General features: G+C 42.5%; 1 protein-coding gene across 1 annotated transcript in view; it reads right to left on the bottom strand.

Annotated features, from left to right (window-relative positions):
- The window catches only part of chchd2 (coiled-coil-helix-coiled-coil-helix domain containing 2), a 39,074-nt gene that overhangs the window by 5,042 nt on the left and 15,293 nt on the right, over positions 1 to 18,739 (bottom strand). The window contains exon 3 of the mRNA XM_084315092.1: positions 14,027 to 14,237. Coding sequence (XP_084171218.1) covers positions 14,027 to 14,237 — 211 coding nt within the window. The remainder of the gene's footprint in view (positions 1 to 14,026; positions 14,238 to 18,739) is intronic.

Genomic DNA, 18,739 nt, shown 5'->3' with positions numbered 1-18,739 from the left:
CCCTTTGCCGCACGGTATGCTAGGTCGAGGGCCTTGAAGCGGATTCGTGCAGCAATGGGGAGCCAGTGCAGGTCCCTAAGAAGTGGGGTGACATGGGCCGACTTCGGTAGGTTTGAGATCAGGCGGGCCGCTGCGTTCTGAATGAGTTGAAGAGGCTTAGTGGCAGTGGCCGGGAGGCCAGCGAGCAGTGCATTGCAGTAGTCGAGGCGGGAGATGACTGTTGATTGGACAAGGAGTTGGGTGGCTTCTTTTGTCAGGAAGGGGCGGATCCTTCGGACGTTGCTCAGGAGGAATCGGCAGGTTCTGGTCGTCGCTGCGATGTGAGCAGAGAAGTTCAACTGGTCGTCGAGGACAACACCAAGGTTCTTGGCGGTCGGGGACGCAGTCACAGCTGCATTCTCGACTGTGATTGAAAGGTCGGTTAGGGGGGAGGATTTGGCCGGCAGGTGGAGCAATTCTGTTTTGCTTAGGTTCAGTTTGAGGTGGTTGGACGTCATCCAGGCTGAGATGTCGGACAGACAGGCCGAGATCCGCTCAGAGACGTGGATATCTGAGGGAGGGAAGGAGAGGAAGAGTTGAGTATCGTCGGCATAACAATGGTAGGAGAAGCCATGAGACGTGATAATGTTACCCAGTGATTTAGTGTAGAGGGAGAAGAGAAGGGGTCCTAAAACCGAGCCCTGGGGGAAACCCGTCCGCAGGGGGCGGGTGGCCGACAGGGTCTCTCTCCATGACACTTGGTAGGAGCGGTCATTGAGGTATGATGACAGCCATGTCAGCGCAGAGCCAGCCACTCCCATTCCTGCGAGGGCCGCAAGGAGGATCTGGTGGTTGACTGTATCGAAGGCTGCAGATAGATCTAGGAGAATCAGGACCGAGGAGAGGCCTTTCGCTTTTGCTAAGTGAAGTGCCTCTGTGACCGCAATGAGGGCTGTCTCTGTGGAGTGACCAGTCCTGAAGCCTGACTGATTAGGGTCTAGGAGGTCATTCTGTAAGAGATAAGCAGTAAGTTGGTTGGATACAGCACGTTCAAGTGTTTTAGAAAGGAAGGAGAGAAGAGAGACAGGACGGTAGTTGCCTATGACGGTAGGGTTCAGGGTTGGTTTTTTTTATGAGCGGCGTGACTCTGGCTTGTTTTAGGGAGGTGGGGACCACCCCCGAGTTGAGTGAGGAGTTGATGGTTGCAGTTAGGAATGGGAGGATGTCTGGTGCTATGGTCAGGAGGAGTGGGGAGGGTAGCTGGTCCAGCTGGCAAGTAGTCGGACGGTTCGACGTTACCAGTGTCAGGGTCTCTGCTTCTGTAATGGGAGAGAAAGATGACAGAGTGAAGGATGAGGTTCTCGATTCAGCATTTGGAATGGGTGGGGGTTGGGAGAAGGAGCTGCGGATGTTCTCCACTTTTTCCTCAAAGAAGATTGCAAAGTCTTCGGCAGAGAAAGATGAGGGAGGGGGGGGTGGGGGGGGAGTGAGGAGGGAGGACACGTTACCACTTAAAAAAATAAATCACCAGTTAACCTGAAAGGCGTGCTGATCAGCAGTAATGCAACGTCATGATTGTCGATTGATGAGAGTATCGATAAATAGACAGATTTGTTTATGTAGGCTATATTAAGCAGCACATATAAATGACAAACTAACTTAGTTAATTAATAACCAGCATAAATAGCATGGTAATAATATGTAGGTTATTGATCAATGAATGTATTGATACATTAATTTATATTACAAATGATACACCAGTAGAAGTCATGTTATTTCCTCATTGTGAACTTGTTGCGCGATTGTCGCTAGAAAATCTCCTGCTGTGTGGGTTCACTCATTCATAACAATGAAAGCAATAACTGCAACAACAGCCTGGCAAAAATCCCCCAGCCGTGTGCATTGGATTTAAGAGCTTCACTCTCCCTCATTTTGGGTTTATTTCCCCCCTTCCTGATATTTGCAAACAGCGCTGGCAGGTGCAGACTGCTCCACGAGCCAACTGCGCTGGAGCAAATCAGGAGCAAATTGCACACCTTATGGGCGTGTTCGCGCTAGTATCTCATCCGCGCAATATCTTTAGTGAATGGCTCGCAAAGACGGAGCTAAACGCATGCAGTTAACACTATGATCGCCGCGGACGAGTTTTCACGTCATTCCGAGCCATGCTCATTCTGCCGAAGACGCCGTAACTCGTCTTTGATGTCAATATTTAAAAAATCTGTCATCGAAATCATATTTCCTTTCCGGAGTCCTGAGACACACTGCTGATCTCCTCTCAACTCTCTAGCGGTTCAAGAGCGCCATCTGGTGGCCGATCGGCAGATCGCCAACCGGAAATTAACCTTTGAACCGGTAGTGCTCATCCATATGTGGTCCGGCCACTCGCTATCGTTAGAGAGACTCCGTATTGACACAGTGAACATCGATCGGTGCAAATAACTCGAAAAAACAACATGATTTGGACGTATATACTATTATACAACCTGGAAATGGATCGGGCATTTCTCCATCCCATAATAGAAAAAATTCTGTTCCACGCTCATCTGCCAGCGGCACGAGGAAGCCACGGTAAGATTCAGCGTTATTTTCTAACGTCTTCTATACTAACTGATCTGATGAACATATTACCCACTCTGGATGAATCATCTAACGCTGCCCACGGTAGGGCTGGGCGATATAACGATAACGATAAATATCGCGATATATTTTAATAATCGATATCGAATATCGAAATAAATAAAAAAATCGATTTTTTTTTTTTTTTTTATATATAATTATTTTTTTTTAACCTGCAACAGGGCAGTTTTAAAACCAGAGACAGTGGACAGACTTGTCTTTCTTGCCTGCAACTTAAAGTAATGGCTTTGCTTGTCCAAATGACAATACTGACCAAATTCAGATTTCTTTTTCTCTTGTCCATTTATTTTGTTTGCTTTCTAATTTAAAATACATTTTGAAACCGTCTGTACACAGTAGGCTATGTGTGCTAGCAGAACTAGACTCCAGTCACGAGTCACAGTGCACATGTGCGGTGGTTTGTCCACCAAAAAAGCGCCAAAAGATCGAAAATAAACTAGCAGAGCCTGAACTGTTCAACTCCTCTGGAGCCACAGCCAGCAGAGAAGCCGATTTACTTTAGCTTTTAAACCAGCTGCAGCCTGAGAACTGGAGTGTGAGGGGATGTAACACTAAAGATGGCGGCAATGACAAAGAATTGCTGCAAAATAAACATACATCTGTTGTAAATTTTTTTTTTTTTTTTTTTTATACTTATAACAATTCGATAATTATCGATATCGAGAAATAAAATAAAATTATCATATCGTTATCGCGATATGATTTTTTTCCATATCGCCCAGCCCTAGCCCACGGAATTATAAACGATCCCCCGCCTAGGGATGGGTACCGAATTCGGTACTTTTGAGGTACCGAACCGAAACACGTCGGACCGTCGGTACTACCGAGTATCGAATCAAGTGAGAAACCAAAAAAATAAATAAAAAAAAAATAAAGAACATTTTATTAATCTTTTTTTTTACTTTTTTCCTTTTCATGTCAACGTTCACACGCACAATATATGCTTACCTAGGATTTGACTTGATTCAACAACAAAGCAGTGGAGCAATGACAAGCCGAAAACTGTCGAAATTGTAGTTATTTGAAGTTTGGATTTTTTTTTTACGACTGAGGTAGGTAAATTAAATTTCTTGAGACTAAGGGCCTTTTCTCACTCACCCTATTCGTTTCTATTTCGTTCCGTTCTGCCCGTTCTGAGATCTGATGCAAACTCCCCCCCCCCCCTCTCTAGTTTGTGTACACACTTCAGTCTGGGTGCGCTCTGGGTTTTGTTTACGGTTTGAGCTTGTAAGCTTGCCGTAGTCGATGATGTCACGCTCGAAATGTAAACACAGGAAGTGTTAACACGGAGACTGGAGAATGGATGTTGATATAAAGAAACAAATAACTAATAAATATGAAGTTATATTTGAACCTCTGTTGTCAAGCCTTGTCAATATAACCCACCCCCCTTTTCTCACGAATGGAACTCTGTTGTAGAGTCCGCTTTTGATCGTTTTGCAGCGTTAACAATAACGCTAAGCTAACGGCTACCGCTAGTTAGCTTTATAACCTTTTACTAGTAACATTGCTTGCATCGATTATATTGAATGTCATTGATCTACTGGTCGACCGAAAATGTAAACGGGAATGTCTTAACACGACTGCGGACTCTGGATGTTGATATAAAATGAACAAATTGCCAATAAATATGAAGTTATATTTAAACCTCTGTTGTCAAGCCTTGTCAATATAACCCACCCCATTTTATCACGAATGGATGGTGTTGTAGAGTCCGCTTTTGAGCGTTTTGAGCGATCTACTGGTCGACCACGGCCGACTGGTTGGGCACCACTGGTCTAATAGAAATAAATGCATTCGAACAATGTATAGACATAGCAATGGCAAACAAAATTGATGACGTTATGTCAGCACCAGGCGCCACGCCCGTGAAAAGGTACAAGCTCGCAAAGCCACACCCCCCGTTCTCCCGGGGCCGACCCCGAGACCACCTCTGCCAGCTGATCCCGTTCAGCGGGGGGTGAAACGATTCAGCGTTTCAAAAGGTGAGAACACTCCCCCCCGTGCTCCGGGACGGTGATTCGATACAAAAGGCTGAGTGTGAAAGCCCCCTAAAGTACAGAAAAAAAAGGTACCGTTGGGTACCGGTATCGATTCACAGGTACCGGTACCGGTATCGGTTCAAATGTGAAAGGTACCCATCCCTACCCCCGCCCATCCGGTCATCATCAGATGATGCGTAGAAACTTCTAGAACCACGTCCAGTTGAAATTTTTTATCTCACACAGATTCCTACCAAACTGTATTTGATCATCAATATAATGCATTTAGGGCTATAAATCACGTTCTGAAGAAAGCTGCAGAAAACGATAAAAACATACTTATACTTTAGACCAGTGGTTCCCAACCTTTTTCCCCCCAGGGACCCCCAAACATCTCTGATGAAATTCGCGGACCCCCTCCTTATAAGATACCATAAAATACTTTTTTTTTTATTTTAATAACAAACTGCTTATACACAGGCATATGCATCACAATTAGACCCACTATGCTTCTTTGACTTGTGCCTTCAATCAACAAATCTCATCTTGCACCATATGCATTTCAAAATGTTTGGCCAATATTCAAATGCTGTATTCATCCTCTCAAATCAGGCCCTAATGGTGAACGGTTTGCATTTATGGAACAAATCAATGCAACAAATTAAACTAAATATGAGACAGGAAATTCCAATCAGTAGCAGAGAGAATCTGTCCTAGCTGGGTTTAATACCTTTTTTTTTTGTCATTTTAATAACAAACTGCTTATACACAGGCATATGCATCACAATTAGACCCACTATGCTTCTTTAACTTGTGCCTTCAATCAACAAATCTCATCTTGCACCATATGCATTTCAAAATGTTTGGCCAATATTCAAATCCTGTATTCATCCTCTCAAATCAGTCCCTAATGGTGAACGGTTTGCATTTATGGAACAAATCAATGCAACAAATTAAACTAAATATGAGACAGGAAATTCCAATCAGTAGCAGAGAGAATCTGTCCTAGCTGGGTTTAATACCTTTTTTTTGTCATTTTAATAACAAACTGCTTATACACAGGCATATGCATCATAATTAGACCCACTATGCTTCTTTGACTTGTGCCTTCAATCAACAAATCTAATCTTGCACCATATGTATTTCAAAATTTTGGCCAATATTCAAATCCTGTATTCATCCTCTCAAATCAGGCCCTAATGGTGAACGGTTTGCATTTATGTTGAATGAAGTAAGAATCCACTGCAGTAAAAATATCCTCACCTCGAGTGGTGGTAGTAAGGTTGACCGACATGAGAATGTCCTGGTTCAGATCCTCATTTTCAATATATTGCACATAAACGATGAGCACAGCCTCGTCTGCGACAGTTGTAGTTTCATCAAGTTGTATGGCAAATGGACCCTTTCTAAGCTTTTCTGACAGCTGCTGCTCGCAATCACTTGACATCTTATCAATTCGGTCTTTCACTACATTGTTCGAGAGTGGTACTGATTTTAGTTTATCCGCCACCTGTGGGCCGCACAGTTTCTAAACCATTTTGATGCAGGCTGGTTTGATGAGCTGCTCGCCAATATTGTGCGGTTTCTTTGCTTTTGCAATTAAAAGCGAACACTCAAAGGAGGCTTCGGTAGCCTTCTGTAAATCACTGCCACCCCTGCTCCACGCTACTCTAACATCAACAGGCTTGTTCGCCTTGAGAGACTGTTCTTTCCTCCGAAAAAAGTCTGGATCCTTCCCAACGGTTTCTGGGTGCTTAGACGCCTGATGTCTCTTCAGCTTGCTGGGCTTCAGGCTCGAGTTTGCCAACTTTTCTCCAAAAAAATCACACACTCAGGTCGTTTGTCTGGTCCCTCAGTGAAGCCCATGGTGATGTAATTTTCGCGATTGCTGTAGGTCCTAACTTTTTTTGCAGATGAGCTGCCGTCATCTCCTTTTCGTTTGTCACACATTTTCGCCTCTGGCGGCTGACTGCAGACGAGCCGAGAAAGTTAACTAGCGTGCTAGGCTAGCTACAGAAAGTGATACAGTCAACTGATTCGCGTTTTAGCGGCTACCCGGTAGCCTACTGTTAACGTTCAAAAATCATGTCTAGATGTTTATTTATTTATCTTTATTTTTTATTGTAGTGGAGAGACTATTCATGTTTCTGATGAAAAAAAAAAAAAAAAAAATTAAAATTAAAAATTAAAATTAAAAAAAAATTAAAAAAAATACCTCAAATCATCTGTGGTCTGGCGGACCCCCTGCGCCCCCTGGCGGACCCCCAGGGGTCCGCGGACCCCAGGTTGGGAATCACTGCTTTAGACCATATTTTAGTATGAATATGTGAATGAAAACGTTTAACGTTGCTACACCCTGAACAATACATATAGGACATTGAATGGGCCATAATAATGGCAATTTAGCAATAGAATTTAAAAAGTTATAGCCCTGCAAAGAAGGGGAACTTCTCCATAGACAAATAGAGCTGGCGAGGGATGGTAAATTATGAATTTAACCCATGATTAAAGTGTTAAGGGTGCCAATAGCGAGTGCAATCCATCTTTTGTGAATTCGCCCCTCAATGTTTGGGTCTTTTTCCTGCTTTTGCTCCGATTTCTTTCACACCTCAAACTAATCGCTCCACGGTTAGAATGGAAATAGTTTTGTTCCGCATCAAGAGTGAGATTGTTATGTTCACATTATGTCCAAACATACTGATCCAAGGCTGCCAGTATCAAAACTGCTTCAAACGATCCAGGTGTGAACATAAGGCATGTGTAGATATGACTTTTTTCGTGTAGTTTATATAAATAGATTACTTTCATGTAGGGTTTATAGAAAATAGATATGACTTTCCTGTAGTTTATAGAAACAGATATGACTTTCCTGTAGTTTATAGAAACATGACTCATGTAGTTTATAGAAATGCCACACAGAATGCTACACGAATGTTAAACATTATTTAAAAGAATAAGCTAGCTAGTAGGGCTGAGCCCAAACATTAAAAAGTTTGGACCCTTGTTAGTTACGTTGGCACTCGAATATTAATTAATGGGTTCGAACCTCCGCTTTTCTTCATTTTTAGTTTTTTACACGAAAAATATATATCAGAATGTGATATATATCAGAATATCACAGTACTATGTTGTGTTTGCAATAATTTGAAAGTCACACACGAACACACAGACACAACACAGTCAACAAGTCGCGTGAGGAGGGGTCACCGTCATACATCAGGAAATTTATCAAAATGCTAGTCGCGTTATGCAGGTTTAGCTTGCTAACGTTAAGATAGCAGGAGCCGTCTGCCAACAAAGATGCTATTTCAACAAATGCATTCACAAAATGGATTACCATCCAAACCAGGGATGTCCCGATCACTTTTTGCTCCCGATCCGATCCCGATCATGTGATTTTGAGTATCTACCGATACCGATCTTTCCCGATCCGATAAAAAAAAAATATTATTATTATTATTCTTTTTACTTTTATTTTTTTATTCAACAAACATGACCATGTTCACGTCTTAAACTCATACTGAGGCCTTAGTTTTAGTTTTAAATTGCATTTATTTATTGTCACACAGAGCAGAAGAATTTTGCCAAAACAAACCGATAGTATCCAGCTGCAGAACGGCAGACCAGCCACACTCAGACCCAAACGCATTTCCTTTGATTTAATTATACATCAAATGATTTATGTCAAGGATTGCAATGCCTCGCTTGAATGAAGTTAACTTTTCACCTGGATAACGTCAACATTCAGGGTGAATGTAATGTGAGAAATCGGGATTAACATTTTTTATTTTAATTTTTTTAATTTGGGTCTGCGAGTGTGGCTGGTCTGCCGTTCTGCAGCTGGATACTATTGGTTTGTTTTGGCAAAATTCTTCTGCTCTGTGACAATAAATAAATGAATGATGATATGCAATTTAAAACCAAAACTAAGGCCTCAGTATGAGTTTAAGACGTGAACATGGTCATGTTTGTTGAATTAAAAAAAAAAAGTAAAAAAAAGAATCCCGATCTTCGGAAAATCATGTGATCGGCCCGATCACGTGATCGGATGGGGACATCCCTAATCCAAACGTTATTGAAGACTCCTGTGACCAGTAAGTAGATTCTACTACTTTTACTAACCATTTTTGACAGCAGCAATATGCGCATATGTATGTCACATTATACAAGATAAGATACAAGAGTTTTATTTGTCACAGCATACAGGTATACAGTGAAATGCGGGGGGTCTCGCCCGCAACGATGTGCATAATACAAGTAATTATATGAGTAAATGTAATATAGCTACGTTATATGCTTAAATGTGCGCTATGTGCCTAAAGTCGAGCCCGACAGTACTGAACCGGAAAATTATATTCATATGATTAAAAACGATGGTTCGAAGGTCCGTTCGAAAAACCCTACCGAAGTTCGAATCCTAAAAACATGCTTGGGGACAGCTCTACTAGCTAGCTAACTAAAGCACCTAACAAGCTAGCCAATGTATCGCTACAGAGAACGCTAGCAATGTTGGTCAACATCAAGAACAACTTCAGACTAGTGATCCAGGCAACGATGAATAGAAAGAACTAATGAGGAAATAAATTATTTTAAAGTAGTTGTGACTAGCAATTGCCCAGTCTGGGTCTGGATTTAGTCAAGAAATTCCATTGATTTACATTAATTTCCTAACCCTTGACCCCAAACTTTTTTTATTCAATATAATTTGCTCCCATTCCTCAATTTAGTTGTTATGCCAATCCCCTCCTGGCCGTTGCGCTGCCGTCTGTCTGGGGACGGTGTAGACCAGGGTTCGAAATTAACGGGGGCTTGGGGCAAAATGCACTCGAAAATTTACCAAATGCCCTCGAAAATTAGTTAAGGGGGGCAAGAAAAGCCCCAGACAGTTTACTAATTATATATATAATTATATATATGCTCTACAGTGCGAGCATTTCCCTCATATTTGCCCCTAATAATATGTGTGTGTGCGAACCGGAAAAATCATTTACTCGCAGTGTGCTAGTGAAGATTACAAGCTCCGCTGTTAATAGTTCAGAAACTACAAGTCCCACATTCCACAAGGCGCATAAACATCCAATCACAGTAGAGTTTCCTGCGGTGACGCGGCTGGTTTCACGAGAGAAATGAAACGATAAACACAGTACGCGCTGGAACAGAAAGTCACCAAGTTATACATTCAGAATCAGACAATGCTAAAGATTCAGCCAGCCATGAAGCCCATTTATTTTTATTTTGAGCAAAAGAGAGACGAGGAGAAAGAGGAATCCGGCGAGGCAGCTAATGTTATGTTACTGAGGCGGATAACGTTAGCGAAGTTAGCACACGCACTGTGGGCCAGCCAGTGACTTTGGTGGTGTGACGGGGGTGTGTGCTCCGTTCCCGTTTGCACACACACACAAGTCACACACACACACACACGCACATAGTAAGCCATCACTGGGAACGCTCAGAGGAAATGGGGGCTGAGAATATCTGTGTGTGTGTGTGTGTCTCGCTCTCTCTCCTGAACCTATTTCATTCAAAAGGAAGACATTGATGGACAGTAGCTATACGTATAAATTAGGGATGCTCGATATTGGCTTTTTTACCGATAGCGATATACCGATATTGTCCAACTCTTAATTTCCGATACCGATATCAACCGATACCGATATATGCAGGGTTTCAGGTAACCCATTCTCCGCCACCACTTTGATTCGTCCTAATCCCTTCTCTGCCAGCTCTATTTGTCTATGGATATGTTCACCTACTTTGCAGGGCTATAACTTTTTAAATTGTATTGCTAAATTGACATTACTATGGCCCATTCAACATCGATTAGCTATTGTTCAGGGTGTAGGAACGTTTTACTTTTTCATTCACACATTCATATAAAAATACTCTAGAGTATAAATATGTTATCGTTTTCTGCAGTAATTCATAGAACGTGAGATATAGCCATTTATGCATTACATCATCAAATGCAGTTTGCTAGTGATTGACTCATCATCTGCTGGTGACCGGAGGGGGGGGGGGGGGGGTCGTTTATAATGCAATGACCGACGTTAAATGAATCATGTAGTATGGGTGATATGTTGATCATAGCAGTTTGTATGGATAATAATAATCAAACACGCTGAAACTCACCACAGCTTCCTCTGACCGTTGGGTGATCAGCGTGGAGCAGAAAGATCGCTATTATGGGATGTTGATCTAGACGAACCATTTCTGGGTTGTATAATAATATATACGTCCAAATAACGTTGTTTATTGAGTTATTATGGCAACCGATCGATTATCCAGTGTGTCAAGATGGAGTCCCGCGAGCGATCGCGAGTGGCGGACGGAATAGGGGGGACACCAAGCACTTCCGGCCCCACTTCCGGTTTGGCGATCGGCCACCAGGTGGCGATATTGAACTGTTGGAGAGTTGAGTGGAGATCCCCAGCACCAGTCAATGATCCGTCGGTGAAATATGAATACCATGACAGATTTTTGAAATATTGATCTCGATGACGTCGTAATCCGTCATTGGCAGATTAAGCATGGCGAGGAATGACGTCTGAATCAGTCATTGGCGAAAGATGGGTTAACATTACATATCTCTTGTTGTGGAATTAACACAACATTATGCATACTTTTGACAATAAATAAAATCAGAATTTGTTCTTACTTGCTTGCCTGGGTAAATAAAAGGTTATAGAAATGTTAAAAAATAAATAAATAAAAATATATATATATATTTTTTTTTTTAAACAGATACCGATATCACATTTTAACCCTTTCTCTGCCACGCTTATGTACATATTTTTTTAAACAGATACCGATATCACATTTTAACCCTTTCTCTGCCACGCTTTGTACATCCTTAGGGCCCGCGTCCACCTAGCGCATATTTCTCCGTGAAACATGCTGGGAGTGCGCCGGCAGAGCTGGCTTGACGCGCATCTTGTAGATGACAGAAAGAAATCTACAGCCATGCCGCGGTTTTGCACATATTATAGCATATTTGAATAACTTTATTGTATATTAATTATATATATAGTTATTGCCCGACACCACAGTTCGCCCTTTGCTTTTTATTAGCTTTTTAGTAGTGTATTCGTGTAGTTATTATTATTAGTTTTGTCGCGGATCTCAATGGTCTGTGTGGAGACAGCCAGACAGGCAGGCAGCTCCGGTGTCAGGTTACAAGCAGAGTGGTAGATGACTGGCTGTGATTGGTTGTTTGAATATGCGCTCGGCGCACCGCTCTAGAAAAGTTCAGCCAGTTTCAACTCTCTGGCTTGTGCGGCCGCATAAAGGCGCTGAAAAAAGAAGCCGACGGCAGCGCACTTCCTAGAGGCGGCCGCATGGGGCCGCATGCGCTCCCTCCCCATTGTAATACATTGAAAACAGACGCGTGCGGACCTAAATATGCGCTAGGTGGACGCGGGCCCTTATACCGTCCTCTGCCAGCTCTATTTGTCTATGGAGAAGTTCCCCTTCTTTGCAGGGCTATAACCCTTTTAATTGTATTGCTAAATTGACATTACTATGGCCCATTCAACGTCAATTTTAGGATGTAGCAACGTTCTACTTTTTCATTCACATATTCATACTAAAATACGGTCTAAAGTATAAATATGTTTTTATCGTTTTCTGCAGCATTCTGCAGAACGTGATTTATAGCCCTAAATAATATATTAGATCATCAAATGTAGTTTGATACCGATTGACGTCATAATAAAACTTTCAATTGCACAAGGTCCTAAACGTCTTGCCTCATCATCTGCTGGTGACCGGGGGGGGAGGGGGTTATAAGTCTGTGGCCGACGTTAAATGAATCATGTAGTATGGGTGATATATTGATCATAGCAGTTTGTATCGAAAATGGTAAACAAACAGGCTGAAACTCACCCCAGTCTCCTCGTAGCGTTGGGTGATGAGCGTGGAGCAAAAAGATTGCTATTATGGGATGTTGATATATGCGATCCATTTCCAGGTTGTATAATAGTATATACGTCCAAATCATGTTGTTTATCGAGTTATTGGCAACGGATCGCTATCCATTGTGTCGAGCTCGAGTCCCGTGAGCGATAGCGAGTGGCCGGACCGAATATGGATGAGCACCACTTCCTGCCGCTCATTTCCTGTTTGGGTGATCCGCCAATCGGCCACCAGATGGCGCTCTTGAACCGTTGGAGAGTTGAGAGGAGATCAACAGGGAATCTCAAGACTCCGTGGGTAAAATATGATTGCCATCACAGATTTTTGAAATATTGATCTCAAAGACCCCTTACGGCGTCATTGGCAGATTACGCATGGCGGAGAATGACGTGGAAACTCGTCCTTGGCGAATAAAGGGTTAATGCCGATATCGGCCGATAATATCGGACATCGCTAGTATAAATTATAGCTCAGTTGTAGCTGTAACAGAATAATTGTATTAACTATTAATTAACTATCAATAGCGTTTCAATTATAATGAATTAAATAATTGTATAAAGAATTTTCCATGTTCTGTCATCTAATAAATATATTCCATTGCCTTTCTTATCTGTATCAAAGTCAAAATGTTGGTATCGTGACAAGACTACAACATACAAAAGCAGCTTGACAACCGATATCCTTTGCGTCTAGGCATGGGCCAATTTGTGATTTTGGTGGTATGTGATATTTGCACAGATGTTTAACCCTTAGTATGCACATGCACAGTATAATGTGCATGTAATAACTAGTTTGTTAATAAACTCTTGTTACTTGAACAATTTTCACTGTGCTCCTACATTTTTATTTAGACTTTATTTATTAACATTTTATTTAGGAGCACATGTGCTCCTTGGGAAAAAGGTTAGCGTAGAGCCCTATATATGGAGACATTAACATTACGTTATCAAACATGGGGACGAAGACTGTAAAAAAAAGTTTATGTTAATTTTAATCATAAAAATTCGGTGCCCCCGAAATAAATAAAAAAGCCCCCGAAAATCAATTAAGGGTGGCAAAAAAAGCCCTGGGATTTTTTTTTTAATGTCTAACCCTGGTGTAGACTACCCTACTGTTTGTCTGGGGAGGGTGTAGACTAGCACATGCCTCCTCCGATACATGTGGAGTCACCACTTGCTTCTTTTTACCTGACAGCTAGGAGTTTAACTGGGAGAACATAACATGAGGTTCACGCAATCTCTCTCAGATCCCCTCCCCTGCTGAGTAGCCGCCCCGACCAACCAGTAGGGGTCACTGTTGCAACAACCAGGGACGACCTGGCCGGAGGTACCGCTGCCCGGGAGTTGAACCTGGGTCTCTGCAGTGGTAGGCAAGTGCTTAGACCTCTACACTACCTAGTCGCTCCTCTTACCCTAATTTTAACCATAACCACTACATGCCTAACCCTAACCTAAGCTACCATTTGGTCCTCACAAGGCTAAGATAACAAGGAGACACACACACACTTAACTTACCATTGGCGAACTTGCACTGTTTGAGCACATCGCTGAAGCCCTCGCAGAGTTTGAAGTCACTCTGGGTCTGGGCACACTCTATGAACTGTTTGAGCTCGTAGGAGCAGGCCTGCAGGGGCGTCTCCTGCTGGTACATGGACTGGGGCTGCTGCTGGTACATGGACTGGGGCTGCTGCTGGTACATGGGAGGGGGCTGCTGCTGGTACGGCTCCTGGAGAACACAAGGCAGTAGAGAAGGGCAATAATAATGCGATGTTATTGAATGCATTGCAGATGGTATCATAGTGTCAGAAGAAATTAATGTGTCATGGTTTAGGCATATATATATATATTCCAATACAGTAGCATAATCCAATCTATATCAATTACAGTTCAGATGAACAAAGTTCTTTAGACCATTTCCATGGTGTATGATCTTGAGATCAGTGAATATGTCCAACATACTACTCTGTCTGAGGACTGGTAAGGTTGTTAGATGCCACTGCTTGCACCAGCAGTGTCCTCATCTAGATTTATGTGAAAGATGTAGATTTTATTTTACTCAATTCATGACAAGCACTTTCAGATTGACAGGGGGCCGTGGGCATCATGGTTAAGACTACACTTATGCTTTAGCATCATGGTTAAGACTACACTTATGCTATAGCATCATGGTTAAGACTACACTGTAATGCTTTAGCACAGGGGTAGGCAATTAGGTTTGGCCGAGGGCCAAATTGTTTCCAAGCCATTGTATGGGGGGCCGGAAACAAAAACAATGGCTAATTTAATATATTGATAGTGAAAACATTTTAACTCTGTGACAGACCACCTTATAACTAAGACATACATTTGTGGCAGAGGCAGAGAATGGACAAAATAAACGAGCTGCATAGGTGGCATAATAAACTGTAAACGACACACATTTGCACTGAACATTATACCTTTGTCTGTTTGCCATTTTATTATAAAACCAGAGACAAGCGCCTCTCTCTTATCGGCCTATCTTACATTACGCGCAACCAATTAGTCTATCTGACAGCCCTTTCTGTGGAGCGCACTGGACTATTGAGAAACAATAGGAATTTTCCATTGGTTCTCCCAGTCCACGTGACCATTTCTAGCATTTCCATTGGCTATAGTGACAGACATAGATATGTGATAAATGGATAGATACAGCGAATTAGATGCAGTCCAGGGAAAACAACCAATCTAGATATTTCAAGATTCTATGCTTTACATCCGCGCATTCTCTGAGAGATGCACAACATTTTTAGATGACAATCGATTCCGATACAATAAAGCAAGTCTTTATCATAAACAAATCCAACAATATTCAATGTTTTACAAAACATGTCTAGTGTTGCGCACGGCTTTAGAGGGTTAAAAGCCTAATTGTATGTTTTATTTAGTTAATAAATGTCTCGTTGTAATTCCTTATGTACCTAATGTAGCGCATCTTCTTGAAGCAGATTCAGCTTTTTTTGCTCCGATTTGACTTTAGTTTAAATGCATTGTTACTGTTCACATGTGTGGTGCCGTCAGTCATATATAAGTAAAGATAAAGTTTGAATGACTTACTGAACTGGTGTTTTAATTTCACACCACACTGCTTGTTTGTTATTTCAGCACCAGGCACTGGCCACCGACTTTTTTCATGTTGAGCAAGCGCTACATTGCACCTCGCTGCCTACCTGTTATTCACTCTCTCAACATGGATAAAACAAAGTATAATAAGCATTCTTTAGGCGGTGGTAGTTTCTCTATTTGGACATTATAGCTAACATATAGCCTAGCCTAATTGGTCTGATATAATAATTATTTTTTTAAATATATAATCTGAGGGGCCAGATATTATTGCTGGCGGGCCAATTTCGGCCCGCCTATTGCCGACCCCTGCTTTAGCATCATGGTTAAGACTACACTGTAATGCTTTAGCATCATGGTTAAGACTACACGGTTATGCTTTAGCATCATGGTTAAGACTACACTGTAATGCTTTAGCATCATGGTTAAGACTACACGGTTATGCTTTAGCATCATGGTTAAGACTACACTGTAATGCTTTAGCATCATGGTTAAGACTACACTGTTATGCTTTAGCATCATGGTTAAGACTACACTGTTATGCTTTAGCATCATGGTTAAGACTACACGGTTATGCTTTAGCATCATGGTTAAGACTACACTGTTATGCTTTAGCATCATGGTTAAGACTACACGGTTATGCTTTAGCATCATGGTTAAGACTACACTGTAATGCTTTAGCATCATGGTTAAGACTACACTGTTATGCTTTAGCATCATGGTTAAGACTACACGGTTATGCTTTAGCATCATGGTTAAGACTACACTGTAATGCTTTAGCATCATGGTTAAGACTACACGGTTATGCTTTAGCATCATGGTTAAGACTACACTGTAATGCTTTAGCATCATGGTTAAGACTACACGGTTATGCTTTAGCATCATGGTTAAGACTACACTGTAATGCTTTAGCATCATGGTTAAGACTACACGGTTATGCTTTAGCATCATGGTTAAGACTACACTGTAATGCTTTAGCATCATGGTTAAGACTACACGGTTATATGATTAAAGTCCTGTATGCCTCGCCGTCTGCGATGATACTGACAGGCAAAAACTGTTCCACACTCTTTCCAGTCTCCAGATCTTCTAGACAGGGTTGCCCTCTGAGCCCGGGACTGTTCGCGCTTTCCCTCGAACCTTTGGCCCAATTTATTAGGCAATCGGAGGACATCGTCCCCATAATGGTCAACAATACTCCACACAAAATTGCTCTCTATGCGGATGACCTGCTGATTTTCATGGACGACCCCTCCCGGTCGGCCACAAAATTATTGCGGATAATCGACGACTTTGGTAAATTGTCAGGTTTTAAGATTAACTGGAACAAATCAGCCTGCCTACCTCTTAATGAACTGGCCAAGGCGGTACGACTACCAGCTGATATCCCCATAGTAGAACATTTTAAATACTTGGGCATAGAGATATTCCCCACGCTGAACCAAACTACTAAGTACAACTTCACGGGTACTTATGATAAAATACGCCAGGATCTAGACAGGTGGTCGTCCCTTCCTAACTCCTTACAAGCCCGGGCTTCCATAATCAAAATGAACATCCTGCCTAGGATAAATTTTATTAGCTCAATGCTCCCCCTGCCCCCTCCAATAGACCACTGGCGCAAGGTACAATCGATGGTATCTAAGTTTGTCTGGAATAACAAACGCCCGAGAATCAAAAGGGCTACTACTCAACGTAGGAAACAAGATGGGGGCCTCGCAATCCCTGATTTTAAACTTTATTTCTGGTCCTTTTCACTGAGACCTCTGATGTGCTGGCTAGACCCTGTAGAGGCTGTATCGTGGCGCTCCTTAGAAGCGGCGGCGGTGTCTCCGTTAAGATTGCAGGATGTAGTGTACTCCACTGTCTCTATTGCGAAATGCCGGCTGAGGTATGGACCGATCATAACTCACGTGATCCAAACGTGGCGTAATGCACAGAGGTCGTGTGGGGTTAAATGCCCTTGGCACCTGGACTCTCCAATTTTTAATAACCAGCAATTACTTGTTGGACACAAGCCGGTTAATATTCCTCAATGGCAAAGGAGGGGAGTGCATACTCTGGAGGATATTTATGATAAGAACGGCCTCCGTGCGTTTCAGGACTTAAGAGAATTTTATGATCTTCCCGGCGAGTCCTTCTTTCTTTACCTTCAACTAAGGTCAGCACTGAGGGCGTATGGCGTACCGTGGGCTCAAGCCTTGCACCCACACCCCTTCCTCAGGCTCATAGTGGACAGGACGACATCCAGAGGGTTTGTCTCCGACTTTTATACGCTCTTAATTCAATCCACGTATACAAATTTATCATTGGATACAATCTGGCGTGTGGATATCCCGGAGATGGACCCCGAGTTTGACTGGGATGATGTTTGGGCAAATGTGGCATTATCTTCCCGCAACCCCAATCACCAGCAAATTAATTTTAATTATATTCATAGGACCTATCTTACACCTAGGAAGCTATCTGCTATGGGACTGATAACCGACTCTCGGTGCACTTTGTGCTCTCAAAAGGCCACTGGCACTTATATGCATATGTATTGGGATTGCCCACCAGTGGCCCGCTTCTGGAGGTCAATAACGGACAAACTTTCAGATCTGTGTGGCTTAACTATCCCATTCACAGCTGTTACGCTACTCCTGAACGATATAACGACACTACCCGCGTCCGTACAACTGAAAAGGGTTGTCCTAGCGGGCGTCACAGCAGCGAAGAAGCTAATAGCAATGAGATGGAAGGAGCCTGAGAAGCTTACAATGATTAACTGGTCCCTAACTCTATTGGATGTGATTTATCTTGAGATATCCACAGCCCGGGTGATTGGGGTGGGGCAGGCTGGAATTGACCTGTGGTTCGCAGCAGCTGAGAAGGTAAAGACCGCAGTGTGCGGCTGAGCGGGGTTGGGGTGCGTGTTCGGGTGAGTCCGGCGGTCTCTTGGGAGGGGGAGGAGGAAATGTTTTTGTCTGTCTTGTCCCTTGTCTTGTCATCTTGAGTTTAGCTGGGGATATTATGGGGGGGCAGCTATTTAACTATTTCTTCACTGTTTGGCCACTTTTACACGGTCTCTGTGAGTCTATGGAACACCTCTACAGGTTTTTGTTTTTTCATGAAGGTTCATTGCTCTGTTTTCAGGTCGTGTTCCCC

This window comes from Notolepis coatsorum (assembly GCF_963971535.1).
Source record: "Notolepis coatsorum genome assembly, chromosome: 1".
Lineage (NCBI taxonomy): Eukaryota > Metazoa > Chordata > Actinopteri > Aulopiformes > Paralepididae > Notolepis > Notolepis coatsorum.
This window is presented reverse-complemented; position numbering and strand designations above follow the sequence as displayed.